Below are 20,080 nucleotides of genomic sequence, written 5' to 3' on the forward strand. Positions count from 1 at the left end.
TTCAGCGAGACAGACAGTGGGGCAGTATTCCGGTGGTGCTGTATGCAAGGCCATGCATGTGTATATGTAGCAGAGGGGAGCAGAAAGGGAATATTGAGGAGGTGGAAGAGGGGGAAAGTAGTGTGCAGAATGGGACACACCTCGCCGCTGCATTTCTGGAGGCTGGTCTCCTCCACTTTCACTTCCCTTGAAACAATGAGAAGAAACTCTGACTGGTGATCCCGCCCGCATCCATACATGGAACCTACGCTGACAAACTGCAACCAGAGTAAATGCACAGTCACCATCTGGACAATGCACAGAGGACAGTAGTAGAGTGCTCTGTATGTGTAATGCCAGCTCACGCCTGTGAGGCCATTTATCTGCACTTATAGTGTTATGGATACCAACACAGATCTAGGAGTGATGCCAACTAAAGCAATTCCCCTGAAGTCCATTTACCAAGAATGATGCATGACTTTCAGAAACCTATGGTCACGATCACATCACTACAACGGTGCACTTCTAGACCAGCTTACCTGCTCGAACTTCCAGCCGTCTGACATTGTGGACACCATTTGGGTGAGCTCTTCCTCCTGACATTGAAGTACTCTGTAAACATGTTTAATCGGCACCTTTAAAAAGAAAAAAAAAAGAGAAATTCAACATCAGTTGTGAATGTGCGGCTATGTGGTCTGGACCGCCTCCTCCAGTGTTATATGGCAGTATGGTGGGCGGTCCAGACTACAGCAGGAAGCATGCCAATATCAAAAGCTGAAAGTAGGGTATAATGTCAGGTTCATGGGCTGGTGATATACGGCGAATACCTGGCCCGACCAGAGGGTTCATTGACCTGAAATAGCCACCTCACATAGCCGGGCATTGCCATCGGAGAACAGACAGTTAATCATGGAGTTGTGAACTCGGCCTTATAGTAATTGTGCAATACATGGGTTAATATCCTGCCAATTTGTTTGATTTTTAGCTGGGGAATGACAGAGGGGTGAGACCGAGCCAAGTGGGCCATGCCAAACAATCTAAAGGTCTTAAAGTGCCCATAAAGACTAGATACAGACTATTTTAATATTACGATAAGTTTTACTGGTAAGCTAAAAGATCAATTTTGCCCACTGAGCAATCGTTAGGGCTGAGACTGTCCATCTATATCAGTTCAGTAGAACATGAATGCGCACCTTTTCTGTAGAGGGCTGAGGGGAGAGGCTCCTGCTGCAGCTAGTTTTGCAGGGGAACAAGCAGATTTCATGAGACCTTTTTAAAATTTATTTTTAATTGCAATAAGAGAAAGTAAAGCCAAAAGAAAGCAAGAAATTAAAGGGGGGCTGGTATATTTTTGGTGCATTTTTTTTTTTTTTAGCGGGGGGTTGAATAGGATTAAAATACAAGACTCAAACCATTGACCGGTAGAGCATGGTTTCTTGAGGGAAGCAACCATCTTTGGCCAATTATGAACACACCCTTTAGAGATCATCTCCTTCTGAGTAAATCAGCTTTTCATAAACGTCTGTGTCACTGTTCCTCACTTATAGACAGCTGTGTGTCAGCAGTGCACAACATCTGAGTGTACAGATGTTTTAATGCCACTTTATTTGCCCCATTGGCTGTCAATTTGTATGTCAAACTGGTCAGTAAGTAAATTTGACTGGTTGCTCTAGAGAACTAGGTCAGAAATGATAATGTAGGGCCTTTGTGTCCCTAAAAGCTGGTGAGTGAGAGCAGAGTATTAGCAGAATTAAGGGGATCAATGCACATCAGCATCGTGTCCTACACCGGGGCTTTTCTTTGACCCTCATTTAGCACTAATTAGCTTATGAGCTTTCCTGGCTAGGAATCTGGAGCTTACGCTACATGTAACACTGCTGTAGACTTTCCTTCTAATGATCCCAGGACATAAGGAACCTCCTCCGTGTGAAGGAGATCTACAAATGTGAGATGTGCAGAGGCCGTCAGAAATACCGGCCGGGGCGAGATTCATTATCTGGGTGACGTAAAGGATCTCAGCTCAATGAGTGTTTTGTCTCTTCTTGCAGAGATAAAACATATACTGAGGGCACTTTGTTAATGCTGTCCGGTATCTGTGGTGGAGGACGACTTCCTTTTATGGAACATTTTGTGCATTTTCCTTCCCAGGGTTTACTGAAATGCCAGCAGCCGTAGAACAAATTGTTGATGCTACGAGTCAAAGCGCCAAAACAGTGAAGGGGCTGGAAAGAGGAAAGTCACAAGGAAGATGGGGCCTCACACCACAGGGAGAAAACAGGAGAAGAGACATTTATACACAACTTAGTCTTCTACTGATTTTATATTCCTTCCAAAATATCAAAATGCAAGTGAGTGCATGCATAAAAATGTACGCTGGTCAGTATTGGAGGGTAGACTTGATTACTGCGCTCGCACTAGTGTATAGGGCAGACTAGCAAAGTTTGTTTCGAAGAATAAAAAAAAAAAAAATAAAAAAATAATAATAAAAATAATAAATATTTCTTTTATTGTATTCAGCAGTGAGTAAAGCCTGTCTGAGTGAGTAAAGTCTTGATTATTTTTATTTCTAATAATTTTATTTTTCCCCTCCCAAAACACAATTACGGTTAAAGTCCATCAGCAGCAGTCATGTGGACGCCTATCTGTAGCCACGTTAGCTTGTAGGTGTCGCTGGCAGCATCTCCGCTCTCTTGCTTGGGACTGACCCATATCCCCATCTGACCTGACACTTAAATGTAGGAGCTAAAAATATCCCCCCCCAATGCAATGTGCTTACTGTCGGCTGATCCCAAGTCCAGGAATAATGATTAGTCAAGGGGAAAGTATTTTTTACTGTCACTTTGAAAGTGAAATATGGAGTCCATGACTTACATTCCCCACAAAACAGATTCAACTATTCTTGTAGTCTTTCTTTTTAAAATGCTGAAATACTCTGCAGCCCTTTCAAAAAAAATACACCAGTCACTGCTTATCTGGAACAGTCACAAAAAAAAAAAAGTACTAGTCATTTAAAGGCTATTCCCATCTCCTAGATTATATCCCAATATGTAGTAGGTGTAATATTAGCAAATGCATTCAATTAGAAATGTAGTATAGTTCTTCTGATTCGCTATGTCGCTTACCCCATGTGCAGGGCAATGCAGTAGTCTAGGTATCCATGGTTACAACCACTAAGAACTGTTTAACTGTCACTATGAGTGGTCATAACCATGGATACCCAAGCTACTGCAATGCTGCACATGGGGTAAGCGACATCGCGAATCAGAAAAACTATACTACATTTCTAACTGGATGTATTTGCTGGTAGCACAGTGGCTAACACTGTTTTGCACTCTGGGGTTCTGGGTTCAAATCCCACGAAGGAGGACATCTGCAAGGAGTTTGTATGTTCTCCGGTTTCCTCCCACACTCCAAAAACATACCGATAGGGAATGTAGATTGTGAGCCCCAATGAGCCACATAATGTATGTAAAATTGTCTGAGTTGTTGGCACTATATGAATAAAAAGATTATTGCTACACCTACTACATATTGTTCCCTTTAAAACAGACTGTACAACATGAGGAAACCATGACTTTATTTTTAGGCTCAGTTCAGGGTTTGAGCCCCAAGTTTGTGATATGGCCAAAAGTGTCTTTTTGGCCTCCATTGGGCTGATATACAATGGTATATCTTTTTACTTTATAATGTCCTATACTGTGCAGGTGGTTTTTCAGGTTAGGCTAAAAAAATAAAAAATAAAAAAAGTCACCTCATCAAGACCACCCCTATCTATTAAAAGGACATGAAAAGCGACCCTGCATTCAGGACATACTAGGAGCCTGAGAAGAGACTCTCAGATGTGAGATGCTGGGATTGGGATCCAAAGCAATTCTATGATGACCCCAGGGAAGGGGGCCAGAGTCAGAAGAGGGTAGCCTCCGATCAGACCGTGTCACCAATGGTGGACAGACATTCTCAGATGAGTAGCCAAGGCAGACTACTATAAGAATGCCTTACCTGTGAGGTTTTACTGTCCCTTTCCCTTATTCTATCCTTTACCAGTTTAATTAATGATGTGATATTGTAGAACTCTGCTTCTTCCAGAACTCCTGCAAAAAGGGGAAAACAGAAGAAAAAAAAAAATTAAACAATGGTAAAAGTATGTGAAAAGTTGCAGAAGTTATGTTTAAAGTGCTGTCAGGTGCGACATCCTGCCAGGTTTACATGAGATTATAGTGAGATATGAGTGATCAGCTCCGCTGTCAGGTCACAAGAGTCGCTGACATGAAACAGTCACACCTTGGAAAATCACCAGAACAAACAGGTTCTCCGGCTTTAACCTCATTGCAGATACAGCCAATGATTGCTCCTCTTGGAGGTAGTCTACAATAACCACATAGATGGCAAGAGCCCATCTACGCCGCATCGTCCTAATGCATTGCTAAAATAGTGACCTTGATTTAGAGATAGGCCTTCTACTCCAGACGTCCAGAGGTGTCCTGTCAAGAAGTTAGCAGATCCTTCACAGGTTGGACTTTTTGCCTCAGTTTTTGGACCATGTTAGGCTATGTGCCCACGATGCAGAAATGCTCAGGATTTTTCCTGAGCGTTTCTGCATCTCCCTGGCAGAAAAAAAGCATGCGGATTGTACATGTGTTTTTCCTGCCAGGGACATGCCGATGTGAAGCATTCTTCACTTGCTTTAAACATGCGGGTTGACAAGCGATTTTAGCATCACTTGGAAAGTGCTTGACAACTTGGTCACACTATATAAATCCATGCAAACTGCATGGATTTATATACTGTGACCGAAAGAATGGTAAAAAATAAATCTATACTTACCTTCTGATGGCCCCCGGTGTCCTGCTTCCCTCTGTTCTACCTTGCCGGCAGCGGTACACTGAAGGACCTGCTGACGTCAGCGTCGTGTGACCAGTCACATGACTATGACGTCAGCGCAGGTCCTTCAGTCCATCGCGAACTGCCGGCATGCGAGGAGTGCACCGTGGGCTGCCAGAAGGTAAGCATATATTTATTTTATTCTTTTTTTTCACAGTTTCTATGGTACCCAGGTCCAGAGGAGTCTCCTCTCCTCCACACCCGGGTACCATCCGCACATTGGAACGCATGGAATCCGCATCTACATATACAGTGATGCGTAATCCATGCAATCTAATGCAAGTCAATGGCAGCGAAAACGCAGCACTTCCGCAAAATAATTGGTAGTGCTGCGTTTTTTTCAGCAACGATAATCCGAAGTGGAAATTTCCGCAGCATGTGCACAGCACAAGCGGATTATCATTGGGGAACATGGCAGGCCTACTACCATGCGTTTTTAAGCGTTTCTGCAGCATTTTTGCCGCTGTGGAAACGCTTAAAAAACAGCCTAACAGTTCAGCTTAAGACTTCAGGAGAAGAGATAAGGGTTATAAACTCTGCTGTAAGAACTGGGCTTCTATGGAACAGCTAAAGACTCATTTATGGGGGACAATTTTGGGCCATAAATGAGCAACAACTCACTTTACCAATTCTAGCTTAATGGTTCGTTTCCACAGGTTTAGATGGGGCGGTGTGCTGTAGACTATTACTTTTAGGCCAGAATCAACGACACTCAGCCGACGAACAAGTCTTTTGCTCATTATCTTACTTGAGAAGTTTTTTATCCCAGAAAACCTCCTTTAAGATATCAATAACCCATCCTAAGGCTAGGTTTTTCACTCAACCGAGATTTCGAGATTATGGTGATCACTCCGATCAGACGGTGATTAAAATTCTCAGGAGGTGGAGAGGTTAAAAAAAAAAAAAAAAAAAAGTTACTCCAACTTCTCCATTCAGTCTGTGAACATCAGACTGCACTTAGACATCATCTGAGTGTGGTCTAATGTTTTCCACGGACCCATAGACTTGAATGGCGAATATTGGAGTCAAGTTGTGCATGGCCTCATTGAATAATATGGGGACAAGTGCCATCTGTCAAAATGACAGATAAGACTCGTCCGATTTTCATAGATGCGTGCACGAGCCCTTTGGATAGGTCATCAATATCCGGTCGGTGGAGGAGCAGATCCACACAGGAAGAGCTCGTCCCAGGGACTGAAGCTCGGCTCCTAATGACCTCTATAGGAGCCGAACTGCAGGACATAAGAACAGCCTCTACAGTGGACGGATCAGCGGTGTTCTGCCCCATTCACAGTCTACATCCGTCACCTGGGCCAAAAGGAAATAGCCAATAGGGGTGCCACATGTTGGTCCTCCACCGATCAGATATGGCCTGGCCTTTTGCGTGTCAAGAAGGTAGCATGCCTTTACACAGCAATACCAGTCTGGGCGCCCGATAAGCCCCAAGGCTCGGCATTCATTGTAGGCGCAGGGCACTCACCTTCTTCTGCTAGGTCTTTATTGATGACTAGTTTCCCATGCCTCAAATAGTTCAATACTGGACCAAAGTACGTGGGGTCTCTGTCTATTAAATAGGCACCGGTATCGTCCTAAAAAGCAGAACACACAAGATGTCAGCTCCTTATCACATAAATGGGTGGGAGTAACACATCAAAGGAAGGTTCACATCTATAGACCACCTACAGTCATGGCCAAAAGTATTGAGAATGAGACAAATAGTAATTTTTCCAAAGTTTACTGCTTTATTTTTTGTAATGGCAATTTGCATATACTCCTGAATGTCAAAGAGTGATCAGCTTAACAGCAATTACTGTACTTGCAAAGTCAATATTTGCCCAGAAAATGAACTTTAACCCCCAAAACACATTTCAACATCATTGCAGTCCTGCCTTAAAAGGAGCAGCTAACATCGTTTTAGTGATTGATCCATTAACACAGGTGTGGGTGTTGATGAGGACAGGGCTGGCGATCAATCAGTCATGATTAAGTAAGAATGACATCACTGGACACTTTAAAAGGAGGCTGGTTCTTGGTATCATTGTTTCTCTTCAGTTAACCATGGTTATCTCTAAAGAAACACGTGCAGCCATCATTGCACTGCACAAAAATGGCCTAACAGGGAAGGGTATCGCAGCTACAAAGATTGAACCTTTGTCAACAATCTATCGCATCATCAAGAACTTCAAGGAGAGAGCTTCCATTGTTGTCAAAAAGGCTCCAGGGCGCCCAAGAAAGACCAGCAAGCGCCAGGACCGTATCTTAAAACTGTTTCAGCTGTGGGATTGGACTACCAGCAGTGCTGAGCTTGCTCAGGAATGGCAGCAGGCTGGTGTGAGTGCTTCTGCACGCACTGTGAGGCGGAGACTCTTTGAGCAAGGGCTGGTTTCAAGGAGGGCAGCAAAGAAGCCACTTCTCTCCAGAAAAAACATCAGGGACCGACTGATATTCTGCAAAAGGTACAGGGAGTGGACTGCTGAGGACTGGGGCAAAGTCATTTTCTCTGATGAATCCCCTTTTCGATTGTTTGGGACATCTGGAAAACAGCTTATTCGGAGAAGAAGAGGTGAGCGCTACCACCAGTCTTGTCTCATGCCAACTGTAAAGCATCCTGAAACCATTCATGTGTGGGGTTGCTTCTCAGCCAAGGGAATCGGCTCACTCACAGTCTTGCCTAAAAACACAGCCATGAATAAAGAATGGTACCAGAATGTCCTTCAAGAGCAACTTCTCCCAACCGTCCAAGAGCAGTTTGGCTCCCAAAAATGCCTTTTCCAGCATGATGGAGCACCTTGCCATAAAGCAAAGGTGATAACAAAATGGCTCATGGAACAAAACATAGAGATTTTGGGTCCATGGCCTGGAAACTCCCCAGATCTTAATCCCATTGAGAACTTGTGGTCAATCATCAAGAAACGGGTGGACAAACAAAAAACAACAAATTCTGGCAAAATGCAAGCATTGATTATGCAAGAATGGACTGCTATCAGTCAGGATTTGGTCCAAAAGTTGATTGAGAGCATGCCAGGGAGAATTACAGAGGTCTTGAAGAAGAAGGGGCAACACTGCAAATATTGACTTGCTGCATTAACTCATTCTAACTGTCAATATAACCTATTGGTACTCATAATATGATTGCAATTATATTTCTGTATGTGATATAAACATCAGACAAACACTAATAAAAACCAGAGGCCAGCAGATCATGTGAAAATATAATTTTGGTGTCATTCTCAAAACTTTTGGCCATGACTGTAGATACTCATTGCACAGGACCCAGCTAGTCACGGCTCCCTTAGCCATCCCAAGTATGAAAGTGAAAATTTACCTAATAGAAAAGTCTATTCAGACATGCAAATCTGAGAGTTTCCAGCCTCTTTGAATAGTGAATACAAGGAAGTTCTGTATCACTGAATGGAAACATCATTTGCAAGACGGGAAAGCGGCTCATGTCATTGTGGTAATTCTATATACTACACAGGCTCATCCTATACGGCCACTTATCAGGCTGCAGTCAGTGCAAGTGACGGTTCTATACAGCAGTAAAGGGGAGATTGCTGGCTCCCTCATCACCAGTGTAGAGCTCAGGTCATTGTTACTGCACTGATAACGAGGGTGAAATCTAAGGGAACAGTGTGCACAATCTAGTCCTATTCATATTCTGGATATCACCCTTCGGTTATACACAACTGCTGAAACCAGGGGGCTGCCCACGTAGTGAGGGGCTTTGCAAATGGCTGATGGAGCTCCATAATTAGGGATGCCCTCAGGTAACACAACATTAATGGTACTGTGATACAACTGCACTTTTTTATGCAAGTTTTAAATAGGACCCTGCAGAATTAACCCATCAGCAGTTTTCGGTTTTGTTTTTTCCCCCGCTGTTATGGTGACATCGGTGTATGGGGAGAGTTGTACATTTGAATGACACCATTCATCCTACCAAATGGTACTTGGAAAAATAACCAAGCAACTCTGCCATTTTTTTTTGGGGGGGGGGGGGTTCACACTCCCGGGTTCGCACTCCCACAGTTATTCGGCACCGCTGCTCATGTCCCCTGAAGGCCCTCTAGATTCCTCCTCCAGCAAAGGATGCCGCGGCAACCACCCCGACCTGATGCCGCAGCAACCACCCCGACCTGATGCCGCGACAAAAGAGCTAGGGGACTTTCAGCTTGGTAGAAGGGAAGTGAAGAGACCAGTGAGGCCATTGACTGCAGTGTGGGGCTCTGGTGGGCAAGAATGTGTTTTTTTCTGTTTCATTGCTTTATACCCATCATCGGTCCATTTTTAAAATTAATAATTATATTCCTATGCTCTTGGAAGGCTGTTCAATCACCAACTAGGACCACCCATGGGTCTCCCAAGTATAGAAAAGCAGTGATGTTAATTCATAAGCTGAACCTTCCCAAAAAACTATGTACCGGCTCAGCTCCTGATCAATGTATTCAGCTGAATGTGTCTGAGCCCCCACATAACTAGCAATTCCCCAAAAGCCTGGAGCCGCTCGCTACAGCTTTGTACTTGCACGCCTATGGCGGTATGCTAAAAGGGACATATGGATTAAAGCTTGGTTTACATTATGCATTATTTCATTACAGTCCAGCCTCAATTCTCTTTGACCGAACAATTTGTAATGCCCTGTAATCAATTTATTCACACATTTCCAGGAATAACAGATGAATCTGAACTCATACAGTTTGGGTATACCAGTTTTTTTTTCTCCAAAAAAAATAAATAAATGCAAAAGCAGAACGGTCATTCAGGAGCCTGGGACAGCTGGGCAACAACACCTTCCGACTTCCGAATATCACCCAGTTTTCCCAGAACCTGAAAACTTATAAAAGCAACTGGACATACATAAAGTGAGTAGAAGTAGTCTTGTAAGCCCTTTAAAAAAAAAATACAAATTCAAGACAGTCCAGAATAAACCCCCTAATCAAGAGACCGGCATCTAGCAATCTAGAAGTGTGATACGTTATCAATGTGAGAAGTTCAGAGATCGCAGAACACATCTAACGAACCCCTGGATATCTGCTTCTATCTCGCGCACCCATCTCCATACGCACGATACATTTCCATGCTTACCCTATACAGATGTATCTAACCTGTCAAGAAATTAGTCCAGGAGAACAGATGCTCTCATGTAATTATTTTAATTTAGCGGCTGCTAACATCTTGCTAAGGGCATCTAAATTAATCACGTATTCCCAAGATATGGCATTTCCCCTGTGTACCTTGTAGACACTTACTAGAGAATAATGATTATGTTTTGTGAGTAGAAGCCTGACAAACAGATATCATTCAGCATCCACCAGCTGAGCCATATGGATTCCTCTCCCAGCCAAGTTTTACTAAATCAGTTAATCTATAAAATATTTTTAATGAAGTTCTGTATCTGGAAAGCAATATAAATGCAATATGACGACACCAGAAGGAGTTTCAAAACCTAGGGGAAAGGCCCACTAAAGCTACACAAGAAGCACATGCTGCATTCAAAGCAGCATATCCAGCATCTTGTGGCAAAATTAAATATTTAGCTTAGGTGAACACAATTCGGTGAGTATTTTGACCATATAATTTTTAAGCAGATTTTACAGCTTGGCATTTGTATAAACTTAAATACTTATTGGATGAAGCAAATCAGGTGATGTGTATTTGTGTAAATGAGAGTGAGGTCTGAGGATTCAAGGCCCTTTATCATGTTGTGCAGAATTATAAGGCAGCCTGTTTTGTTTTTTTCAGTCAAAATGGGATGATAAAAAAAGTAACCAATTCTGAAAAGTCAAAAATTGTTACAAGTTTTAGATGGATGAAGAGCTCTGAAAATTCCTAAAATATTGGGGTGCAATCACAGAACCATCAAAAGTTTTGTTGCAAATAGTCAGGGTCACAAACACGTTGAGAAAAAAAACGACCAGGAAGCCATTATCGTCCATGACTGTCATATTCCAAAACTACAACCTCCCTGCAGTCCAGAAGTACAAGGTGTTCAGTGCTCAGAGACATGGCCAAGGTACGGGAGGCTGTATCCCGACCACCATTGAGCAACACAGAAGTGGAAACCACAAGATTGGGCCCAGAAATATCTGAAGACAAATTATTCAAAGGTTTATGGACTGATGAGATGAGATGGACTCTTGATGGACCAGATGGATGGACCGTGGTTGGATCAGTAACGGCACAAACCTTCACTCCTACTCAGACACCAGAAAGATGGAGGTGGGGAACTGCTATCGGCTGATATTCGTAAAGATGAGCTAGCTGGGCATTTTTGGGTTGAAGGTGGATGTAAGATGATCTCCCAAACCTACTGCCAGTTTTTATAAGACATTTTCTTCAAGAAGGCACAGAAAGAAGTCTGCATCTTTCAAGAAAACCATGACAATGCTCCATTATATGCCTCGAGGTCTCCACTGCCAGTAAAGGCCTTAAAGATGAAAGAATAAGGGCATGGCCCCTTCCTCACCGGACCTAAACCCTACTGAGAACATGTGGGCCCTTCTTCCACAGGAGATTTACAGTGAGAGAAAACAGTCCTCTCTGATCAGTGTCTGGGAAGCCCCCCCAATGTTAAGCTGATATTTTTGGGGGCCTAGAGGTATGGACTCTCACCCATCTGGCAATTCTTCTCTATTCAGTGGAATTAAATACCCCTTTAAGGACTTGAGGCAGCCCACTGGTTGAAGACCTTCATACCCACTAGATAACAGTCATTAGGGCATCTACTTAATGGCCAAATACTAAAAGGGAAGGGGATGGATATGCCATTTACTACTTGGCCCTGACTGCTATGGGGTAAAGTTTGCTGCTTGTTGCTAAATAGGGATCCTGCAACTTTTGCAAGGGTATGACCCCTTTACAAAGCCATCAGCTCTTTATATAACTAATATTTCAAGACTTATTGATGGCGATAATTACAGAACTGATCGGCTCTCCACAATGTGTATTTTACTGGTTGCATACATTATGACAGTGGTGAGCGCATTGTATACGCTCACGCACAACTGGATATGGAAACTTCACCGGATATAAATAAGATACTTTGTCGGCTTTGTGCCCGAACCCACTGAAAAGGCAAATCAATAGAGCCAATTTGCCTTTGCACAAAAGACTATCCAAAAATACTGACTATTCAATCAAAGCAGCGCATCTCAAATATATCTGCATGTCGGAAATATGCAAAAAGACTAGTCTTTGCATATCTAAAGTAATATTTTCCAATGCAGACATTTCCATCCTACATGTAAAAGACTTGGCGGTTTCATTATAAAGATTCAGGCATCTCCCAGCTCACACCAATGGCAGACAACCTGACAAATACACATTACGTATGCAGAATGACATCCTAGGAAAGGCCCACTAAAGCCGCAACATGAAGCACTCTGCATTCACAGCAGCATCTCAGCTGATTGTCAAACTTCTCAACCAACCAGTTGTGGAGCCCGTCAGTTTCTTCAAACAGTGGATATCTGGGGCAATTTCTTGAAGGCCTAGACTAGGAGTAAGCAAATATGTGCCTGCTCTATAGAGCGTTACCACCACAAACTACCCCCAAAAAAAAAAAATAAAAAAAAAAATCTGCCACTATGAAACCTTACACAAAAACACTCCATTTCCACACGGGCACTCATGTACATTGTGCACAGCAGGAATATTGATCACGATAAATTATTCACGTGCACTTTGTGTTATGAGGTTAATGGCTTGTAAGACAGTTATGTGCATTGTCTGAGTATCGTATTCCCAGACTGGCAATCATACGTCCACCCGATCCTCCTTACCTGCGCTTAGTGGACCCCCCGACACATCCCCTGATTATACTTTATTCTTAATCACAATGTTAAAAAGTGCTCAGGTCTTCACTTTCAGGTTAAACAAATGGTGAACGCTCAGATTATGTCATGTATGCGAGGAGAAAAAAAAACACTTGTCTACTGTCCAGGTCATAATGTTCTACATACAAATATTAGGCATGATAGTTAAAGGAACAGAATAAAAATGCAGCTGACACCATGTACAAAAAGTGCAATGTGTATGGGAGTGTGCATGATGGCAGATTTCAGGGAAGGAGGCTCGGGCTGTTGGATTTCAGCAAACCCAATCACCTTCACTGACAACGAAAGGAGCGGGAGTGGAGGGTGCACACCTCATTCAAGATAAAGGATAGGAAACAGCTTACCATTCTGGAAGCATGCTCACCTGGCTGAGCGTGCATGTCTATGGGGAAGACGCCGCTCCTCCTCACGAAGCAAGAGTGAAACGTTGCCCCCCTCCTCCTCCTCCTGATGAAGCAAGGGTGAAACGTCACCCACCCCTGACAAAGCAAGGGTCAAAATCCCCCCCCACACTGGCAAAGCAAGAGTGAAATGCCGCACCCACCCCGACAAAGCAAGGGCGAAACGAACATTGGGGCAGGACCACATGTTTTTATCGGCCACATCATAATATGTGAGCACTTTACTAACATCTTAATTCCACTCCTCCCACTAGGGGCAGCAAATACAGGCAACATTACATTGGTATCCATTTGTTACCATTTAAGAGTGCTTTTTATTGCTCGCTGTATAGTGGTCTTGCTCTGGCAGTATATATTAGCCATCTCATTGTTACTTTGCCTTGGGATGTCCAACCATTTAGCTATATATTTATCTGCAACTAATGCATTTATTTATGTGGTCCTCCATTGGGGCTTCCCCAGTCTTACTATTCAGATCAGCTACTATTCAACTGCAGGTAGCAGACTAATCAGGAATTGCCATCTATCAATGCTACGGCTCCCGGGCAGTGCCCACAGCAGTGTGACTGACACCTCAGTGTGTGCAGGAAGAGCAAAGAGGAAAAGTAGTCATCCCTCCTCTCCCCCTCGCTGGGCCATGCTCCCAGCACAGCAGCAATGATTGACAGCAGCCCCAGATTACTCCACTGCACACAGTCAGGGACAATTAGACACATTTATCGTTGGAATCATTAACCATATAATAAGGCTGATAAAGTGCTCTTAATACAGCCTAGTATATCCTGATGCCAGGTTACCTTTAAGTAGCCATGAAAAGGGCACAAACCTAATCCCTACCATCTGTCAGGGGGTGATGGAGTTTCCCCTAAAATAATAAGCAGTCTGGTGATCACGCTAGACCAATGACACTGAAGCCCTTACTAGTTTATCAAGTCCCCCCTATACTACTGTCCTACAGGCGCTATATAGGATTATAACATTTCTGCTGTGGACAGGTCGTGATAGACCGCGGGGTCAGGAATGCAGGACGGCACTTAACATCGGGGTACTACTGTCATGTCTATACACAGCTATAGTATCTGTTACCGATATAAGCCTGATCTAACACGTCTTTACAGGCACATGACTTGCTGGAATTAGGTATGTGGGGGATTAATACATAAAATTAAATTTTAATAATCCATACCCTAACATTTTACATATGAATGTGGGCTTTATCATGGGGTCTATTACTGAGAAGTCCTGGGGTATTTCTATATCACGGAGGGGGTTCTTTGCATTCCACATCAAGGCCACTGCTGCCGGAGAAAGCCTTTGTTATACATGTGAGAAACGAGGAGGGTTTTTTTTTTAAAAAAAAACCTTGAACGACAAAACTACAGCAAAAACACTTTTTTCCTTATCAATTCTCTGAAATATTTACTCCACAGACATGGTGGACACTTTGCGCAAAAATAAAGCTGGTATACCACTGCGTCCCCCTCTTGTTTCCCACCCAACCCCACAGAATTGTCCCACTTACAGTTCAGACCTCCCCACTGATCATGGGGAGGCAGTTTTGCCTCCTAAAGCTATGTTCACACTTGACTTTTTGATGCACTTTTTCCCCATAGGCAAAACCTGCTCTCTTGGCAGTAAAGCAGCAATGTCAAAAAAAAAAGAAAAAGCAGGTTTGCTGAATTCTTGTCAAGGTACATTTGTCTCTTGTACATTCTAATAAAGTTTAGTGCAGAAAAAAAAAAAAACGATTCAACTTCCTCAGGTTTGGGCACCAAAAACACAACAAAACCTGATACCAGCTTTTTTTTTTTGCACTTACTCATTGCTTTTAAATGGGCAAAAAATGCTACAAATACGCTGAAAAAATGCTGAAAGCAGCAACAAAGCTCCATTCTGCAAAAACGCAGCTCTTAGCCAAAACAGTCAGGGAAAAAAAATGTGCACATGAGATTTCTGAAATCTCAGACTTTGCAGGTACTGCAAAATGCAGCTGAAAAACTGCATAAAAAAAAAAGGTGCAAAAAAACCAAAAAAAAAAACCAAAACACAACAACGTGTGAACAACGGGACCACTCTGCAGCTCCGTGCACAGTCTAATGGCACAGAACAGGTCAGCTCAGATATAGCATGACCTTAAATGTGGTAGTCCCCTTTAAAATAATTTTTTCATGGCTTTTCAAAACTGGCCTAACATTATAATATAAGTATTACCACTTCAACCCCCACACTTCAGTGACCACATCCCACCCATCAGTCACAGTGGAGACCATGGAATCCGCAATCCTGAAACAATTTGGGGCTGATGTGATAATCAACACTATGTTTTATACCAATCCTTTTGCTCTCCCTCAAAGTTGAGGAAAATGCTTAAAAATTGACAGGCTTTTTCTGTACTGTTACCTTTGATGGGGCCAGAATCAGCTGAGGGGGATCTCAGAAAAAGACAGATAAGAGTTAGAAACTCTCCAGTCAGATTGAGCTCACTGACAAATTCTCAGTTAACTCCTTCTGCAGACAATAGACAAAATTTTAGTTTTATACTGAAATACATACGAGTTAAAAAAAAAAAAAAAATTCCCCCAAAAAGGTAGACAATCCCTTTAAGGGAGAGTGGAGGATAAATCTACTTTTTTGGTACCCAGGACAAGTGTAAATGAGAACGTGACACCAGGCACCTTAACAGCAGTACAAATATTGCACCCCCCCCCATACCTCAAAACAGCAGGCAGCCCCCAGGTCACAGAGCAGCTGGTAATACAACCCAGACTGCCCCCCGGGACACGGCTGGATGCTACTACAGAGGGTGGAGGCTCGTGATTGGTGGGTGTAAGGGCTACAAATCCCTGGGACCCTCTTACCAGGGGTGTAGCTCCCCTCCCCCATTCCCACGGCATTTTGCCCCCCCCAGAGGCTGATGCCTCCCCCCTTAGCAGCTTTATTACTACTCCCAGCACCAGGCAATAATGGGAGTAGCACTTGTAGGCACTCTGATACTTGTAGTCCCCCAGCAGCCCCCGCTGTGCCCCCGGCCGAGCACACACCTTGTCAGAGTCCAGGTCCGGATCCGCCTGACATAGCCGGTACAGGAAGGATTTGGGGTCCCTGCAGAGGGTCTGCCGTGTGGTCAGGAAACACGTCCCCCCGACATTCAGCCGGACCCACTTAGACACCCCGCCCGGTGCGCTGCCCCTCTCCCCCGGGGCGGTCACTGCCGCACACCGCCGGCACAGCGCCGCTCCGGAGCCGTTCAACTCGCAACTATTCTCCGCCATATCCGTCACCAGCCTGCCACTGACAGCCCCGGAAGTGTCCGGCCTTTAATAGCTTCCCCCTCCTTCGGGCTGGGAGCGCTGTTGACGCTATACCGGAAGTGCACGTGACGTCAGCACAGGGAGGGGACAGAATACAGCGTTACACTGACCGGAAGTAAACGCTGGGACGCATTCTAAGAGACTAGTATTTGGTCAGAATTTTCCCTCAGTATTTGTAGCCAAAACCAGGAGTGGGTGATAAAACCAGGAGCGGGTGATAAAACCAGGAGCGGGTGATAAAACCAGGAGCGGGTGATAAAACCAGGAGCGGGTGATAAAACCAGGAGCGGGCGATAAAACCAGGAGCGGGTGATAAAACCAGGAGCGGGCGATAAAACCAGGAGCGGGCGATAAAACCAGGAGCGGGCGATAAAACCAGGAGAGGGTGATAAAACCAGGAGTGGGCGATAAAACCAGGAGTGGGCGATAAAACCAGGAGCCGGTGATAAAACCAGGAGCGGGCGATAAAACCAGGAGCGGGCGATAAAACCAGGAGCGGGCGATAAAACCAGGAGCGGGTGATAAAACCAGGAGTGGGTGATAAAACCAGGAGTGGGCGATAAAACCAGGAGTGGGTGATAAAACCAGGAGTGGGCGATAAAACCAGGAGCGGGCGATAAAACCAGGAGTGGGCGATAAAACCAGGAGCCGGTGATAAAACCAGGAGTGGGCGATAAAACCAGGAGTGGGCGATAAAACCAGGAGTGGGCGATAAAACCAGGAGCCGGTGATAAAACCAGGAGTGGGTGATAAAACCAGGAGCGGGCGATAAAACCAGGAGCGGGCGATAAAACCAGGAGTGGGTGATAAAACCAGGAGTGGGCGATAAAACCAGGAGCGGGTGATAAAACCAGGAGCGGGCGATAAAACCAGGAGTGGGTGATAAAACCAGGAGTGGGTGATAAAACCAGGAGTGGGTGATAAAACCAGGAGCGGGTGATAAAACCAGGAGCCGGTGATAAAACCAGGAGTGGGTGATAAAACCAGGAGTGGGCGATAAAACCAGGAGCGGGCGATAAAACCAGGAGCGGGCGATAAAACCAGGAGCGGGCGATAAAACCAGGAGCGGGTGATAAAACCAGGAGCGGGTGATAAAACCAGGAGCGGGTGATAAAACCAGGAGCGGGTGATAAAACCAGGAGCGGGCGATAAAACCAGGAGCGGGTGATAAAACCAGGAGCGGGCGATAAAACCAGGAGTGGGTGATAAAACCAGGAGTGGGCGATAAAACCAGGAGTGGGCGATAAAACCAGGAGTGGGCGATAAAACCAGGAGCCGGTGATAAAACCAGGAGCGGGCGATAAAACCAGGAGCGGGTGATAAAACCAGGAGCGGGCGATAAAACCAGGAGCGGGTGATAAAACCAGGAGTGGGTGATAAAACCAGGAGTGGGCGATAAAACCAGGAGCCGGTGATAAAACCAGGAGTGGGTGATAAAACCAGGAGTGGGCGATAAAACCAGGAGCGGGCGATAAAACCAGGAGTGGGCGATAAAACCAGGAGCCGGTGATAAAACCAGGAGTGGGTGATAAAACCAGGAGTGGGCGATAAAACCAGGAGTGGGCGATAAAACCAGGAGCCGGTGATAAAACCAGGAGTGGGTGATAAAACCAGGAGTGGGCGATAAAACCAGGAGCGGGCGATAAAACCAGGAGTGGGTGATAAAACCAGGAGTGGGCGATAAAACCAGGAGCCGGTGATAAAACCAGGAGCCGGTGATAAAACCAGGAGTGGGTGATAAAACCAGGAGTGGGTGATAAAACCAGGAGCCGGTGATAAAACCAGGAGTGGGTGATAAAACCAGGAGCGGGTGATAAAAACCAGGAGCAGGTGATAAAACCAGGAGCCGGTGATAAAACCAGGAGCGGGTGATAAAAACCAGGAGCCGGTGATAAAACCAGGAGCGGGTGATAAAAACCAGGAGCGGGTGATAAAACCAGGAGCGGGCGATAAAACCAGGAGTGGGTGATAAAACCAGGAGCGGGTGATAAAAACCAGGAGCGGGTGATAAAACCAGGAGCGGGTGATAAAAACCAGGAGCGGGTGATAAAAACCAGGAGTGGGTGATAAAACCAGGAGCGGGTGATAAAACCAGGAGTGGGCGATAAAACCAGGAGCCGGTGATAAAACCAGGAGCGGGTGATAAAAACCAGGAGCGGGTGATAAAAACCAGGAGCGGGTGATAAAAACCAGGAGCGGGTGATAAAACCAGGAGCCGGTGATAAAAACCAGGAGCGGGCGATAAAACCAGGAGCGGGCGATAAAACCAGGAGCGGGCGATAAAACCAGGAGCGGGCGATACAACCAGGAGCGGGCGATACAACCAGGAGCCGGCGATGAAACCAGGAGCCGGCGATGAAACCAGGAGCCGGTGATAAAACCAGGAGCGGGTGATACAACCAGGAGCGGGTGATAAAACCAGGAGCGGTGACGTGTTTCTAGTATACTTTTCATGTGATTGTTCCACTCCTTGTTTTGGCTTACACATACTGATGTAAAAAACTCACCCAATACTGAACGTGTGAACATGGCCTTAGAATGCTTTCACATTGCGTTCTGTGTCCCCGTCGGGGCAATACGTCCTAAAATTCCCCGCAAAACATATGCGTTTACGGGGGCAATAGACCGCAATGGTGACGGCTTGGCGAACATGAGCTCTGCCGTGCACTTTTTTCGGGAGTGTGCGTCTGAGTGTCGGCCTCTTGTGGGCGCACACTCCCGAAAAAGTGCACGGCAGAGCTCACGCCAAGCTGTCACCATTGTGGTATATTGCCCCCTTAAATGCATACGTCTAGACCCCATTTTGCAGGGAATTTTAGGATGTATGCCCCAACGGCGACACAGAACGCAATGTGAAAGCACCCTTACCGTGATAAACGCACCAGCGCTGTGAAGTCATGAGACAATGTTACATTTTGCTGCCTCTTAGGTTCCCCTCACCGCCACTCCCCTGCTGCTGTGGCGCGCAGCTTCCCGGGCTCTGTGCTTAGGTCGCGCGTGCTCCCTCTTTCTTAAAGGGGCCACGCGCGCCGTCCTATAGAGTCCCCGGCCAATGGCCGGAGGACTGCCCCTATATAAGACACCTCCTCCAAAATGGAGTCTCCTGTGCAAGGTTGTTGTTCCGTGTGCTAACACTTGCTTCAGCCCTCAGGTTCCTCTGCCTGTCAGTCCTGCTCACCAGTCTGCCTGCCAGTTACCTGCCGTGACCACCAGCCTGCTTGCCTGGAAGCACCTGCCATGCCTACCAGCCTGATTACCTGGAAGCACCTGTCTGTTACCTGTTTTGCTGGCTAGCCTGCCTACCTGGAGCACCCGTCTGGCTATCTGCCGAACCAGCCTGCTTATCTACCCAGACCACCTGTCAGCCTGCCTGCCGTGCTCTTCCGCTGTAACAGTCAGTTCTTGCCTTCTGACCCGTGGGAGTCAACTGCTCTCACACAAGGTCGGTCCCAGAGTGGCACCTGGTCCCCCTGCTCGGTCCTTCCCTGGTTCACGGAGTCGATTGAGCCGCCGTGCGACCTTGGTCAGGCCGAGTAGATACTTAGTCACGCCCCTCTGGTCCCTTCTTGCACCGCAGCACAGAGGTTCCACCACCCGAACCCGTAACATACAGTACAAGATTCTTGTGCTGCTCCTGGAATAAGTTGGGGATGAGCAGACCCGTGGATGGTAG

General features: G+C 45.5%; 1 protein-coding gene across 2 annotated transcripts in view; it reads right to left on the reverse strand.

Annotated features, from left to right (window-relative positions):
* The window catches only part of LOC141162225 (BTB/POZ domain-containing protein KCTD5), a 29,872-nt gene extending 13,421 nt beyond the window's left edge, over nt 1-16,451 (reverse strand). The window contains exons 1-5 of one of the 2 annotated variants that reach the window (XM_073648094.1): nt 16,138-16,451; nt 6,341-6,449; nt 3,979-4,070; nt 519-614; nt 141-257 (exon numbers count right to left, since the gene is read on the reverse strand). In XM_073648094.1, coding sequence (XP_073504195.1) covers nt 141-257; nt 519-614; nt 3,979-4,070; nt 6,341-6,449; nt 16,138-16,368 — 645 coding nt within the window. In that variant the 5' untranslated portion in view covers nt 16,369-16,451. The remainder of the gene's footprint in view (nt 1-140; nt 258-518; nt 615-3,978; nt 4,071-6,340; nt 6,450-16,137) is intronic. The other variant, XM_073648095.1, reaches the window with a different exon arrangement.
* Nucleotides 16,452-20,080: the final 3,629 nt, after the last annotated feature.

The sequence above is a fragment of the Phyllobates terribilis genome, unplaced genomic scaffold, assembly GCF_046119375.1.
Source record: "Phyllobates terribilis strain yellow unplaced genomic scaffold, ASM4611937v1 Scaffold_9__5_contigs__length_417890890, whole genome shotgun sequence".
NCBI classification, from domain to species: Eukaryota; Metazoa; Chordata; class Amphibia; order Anura; family Dendrobatidae; genus Phyllobates; species Phyllobates terribilis.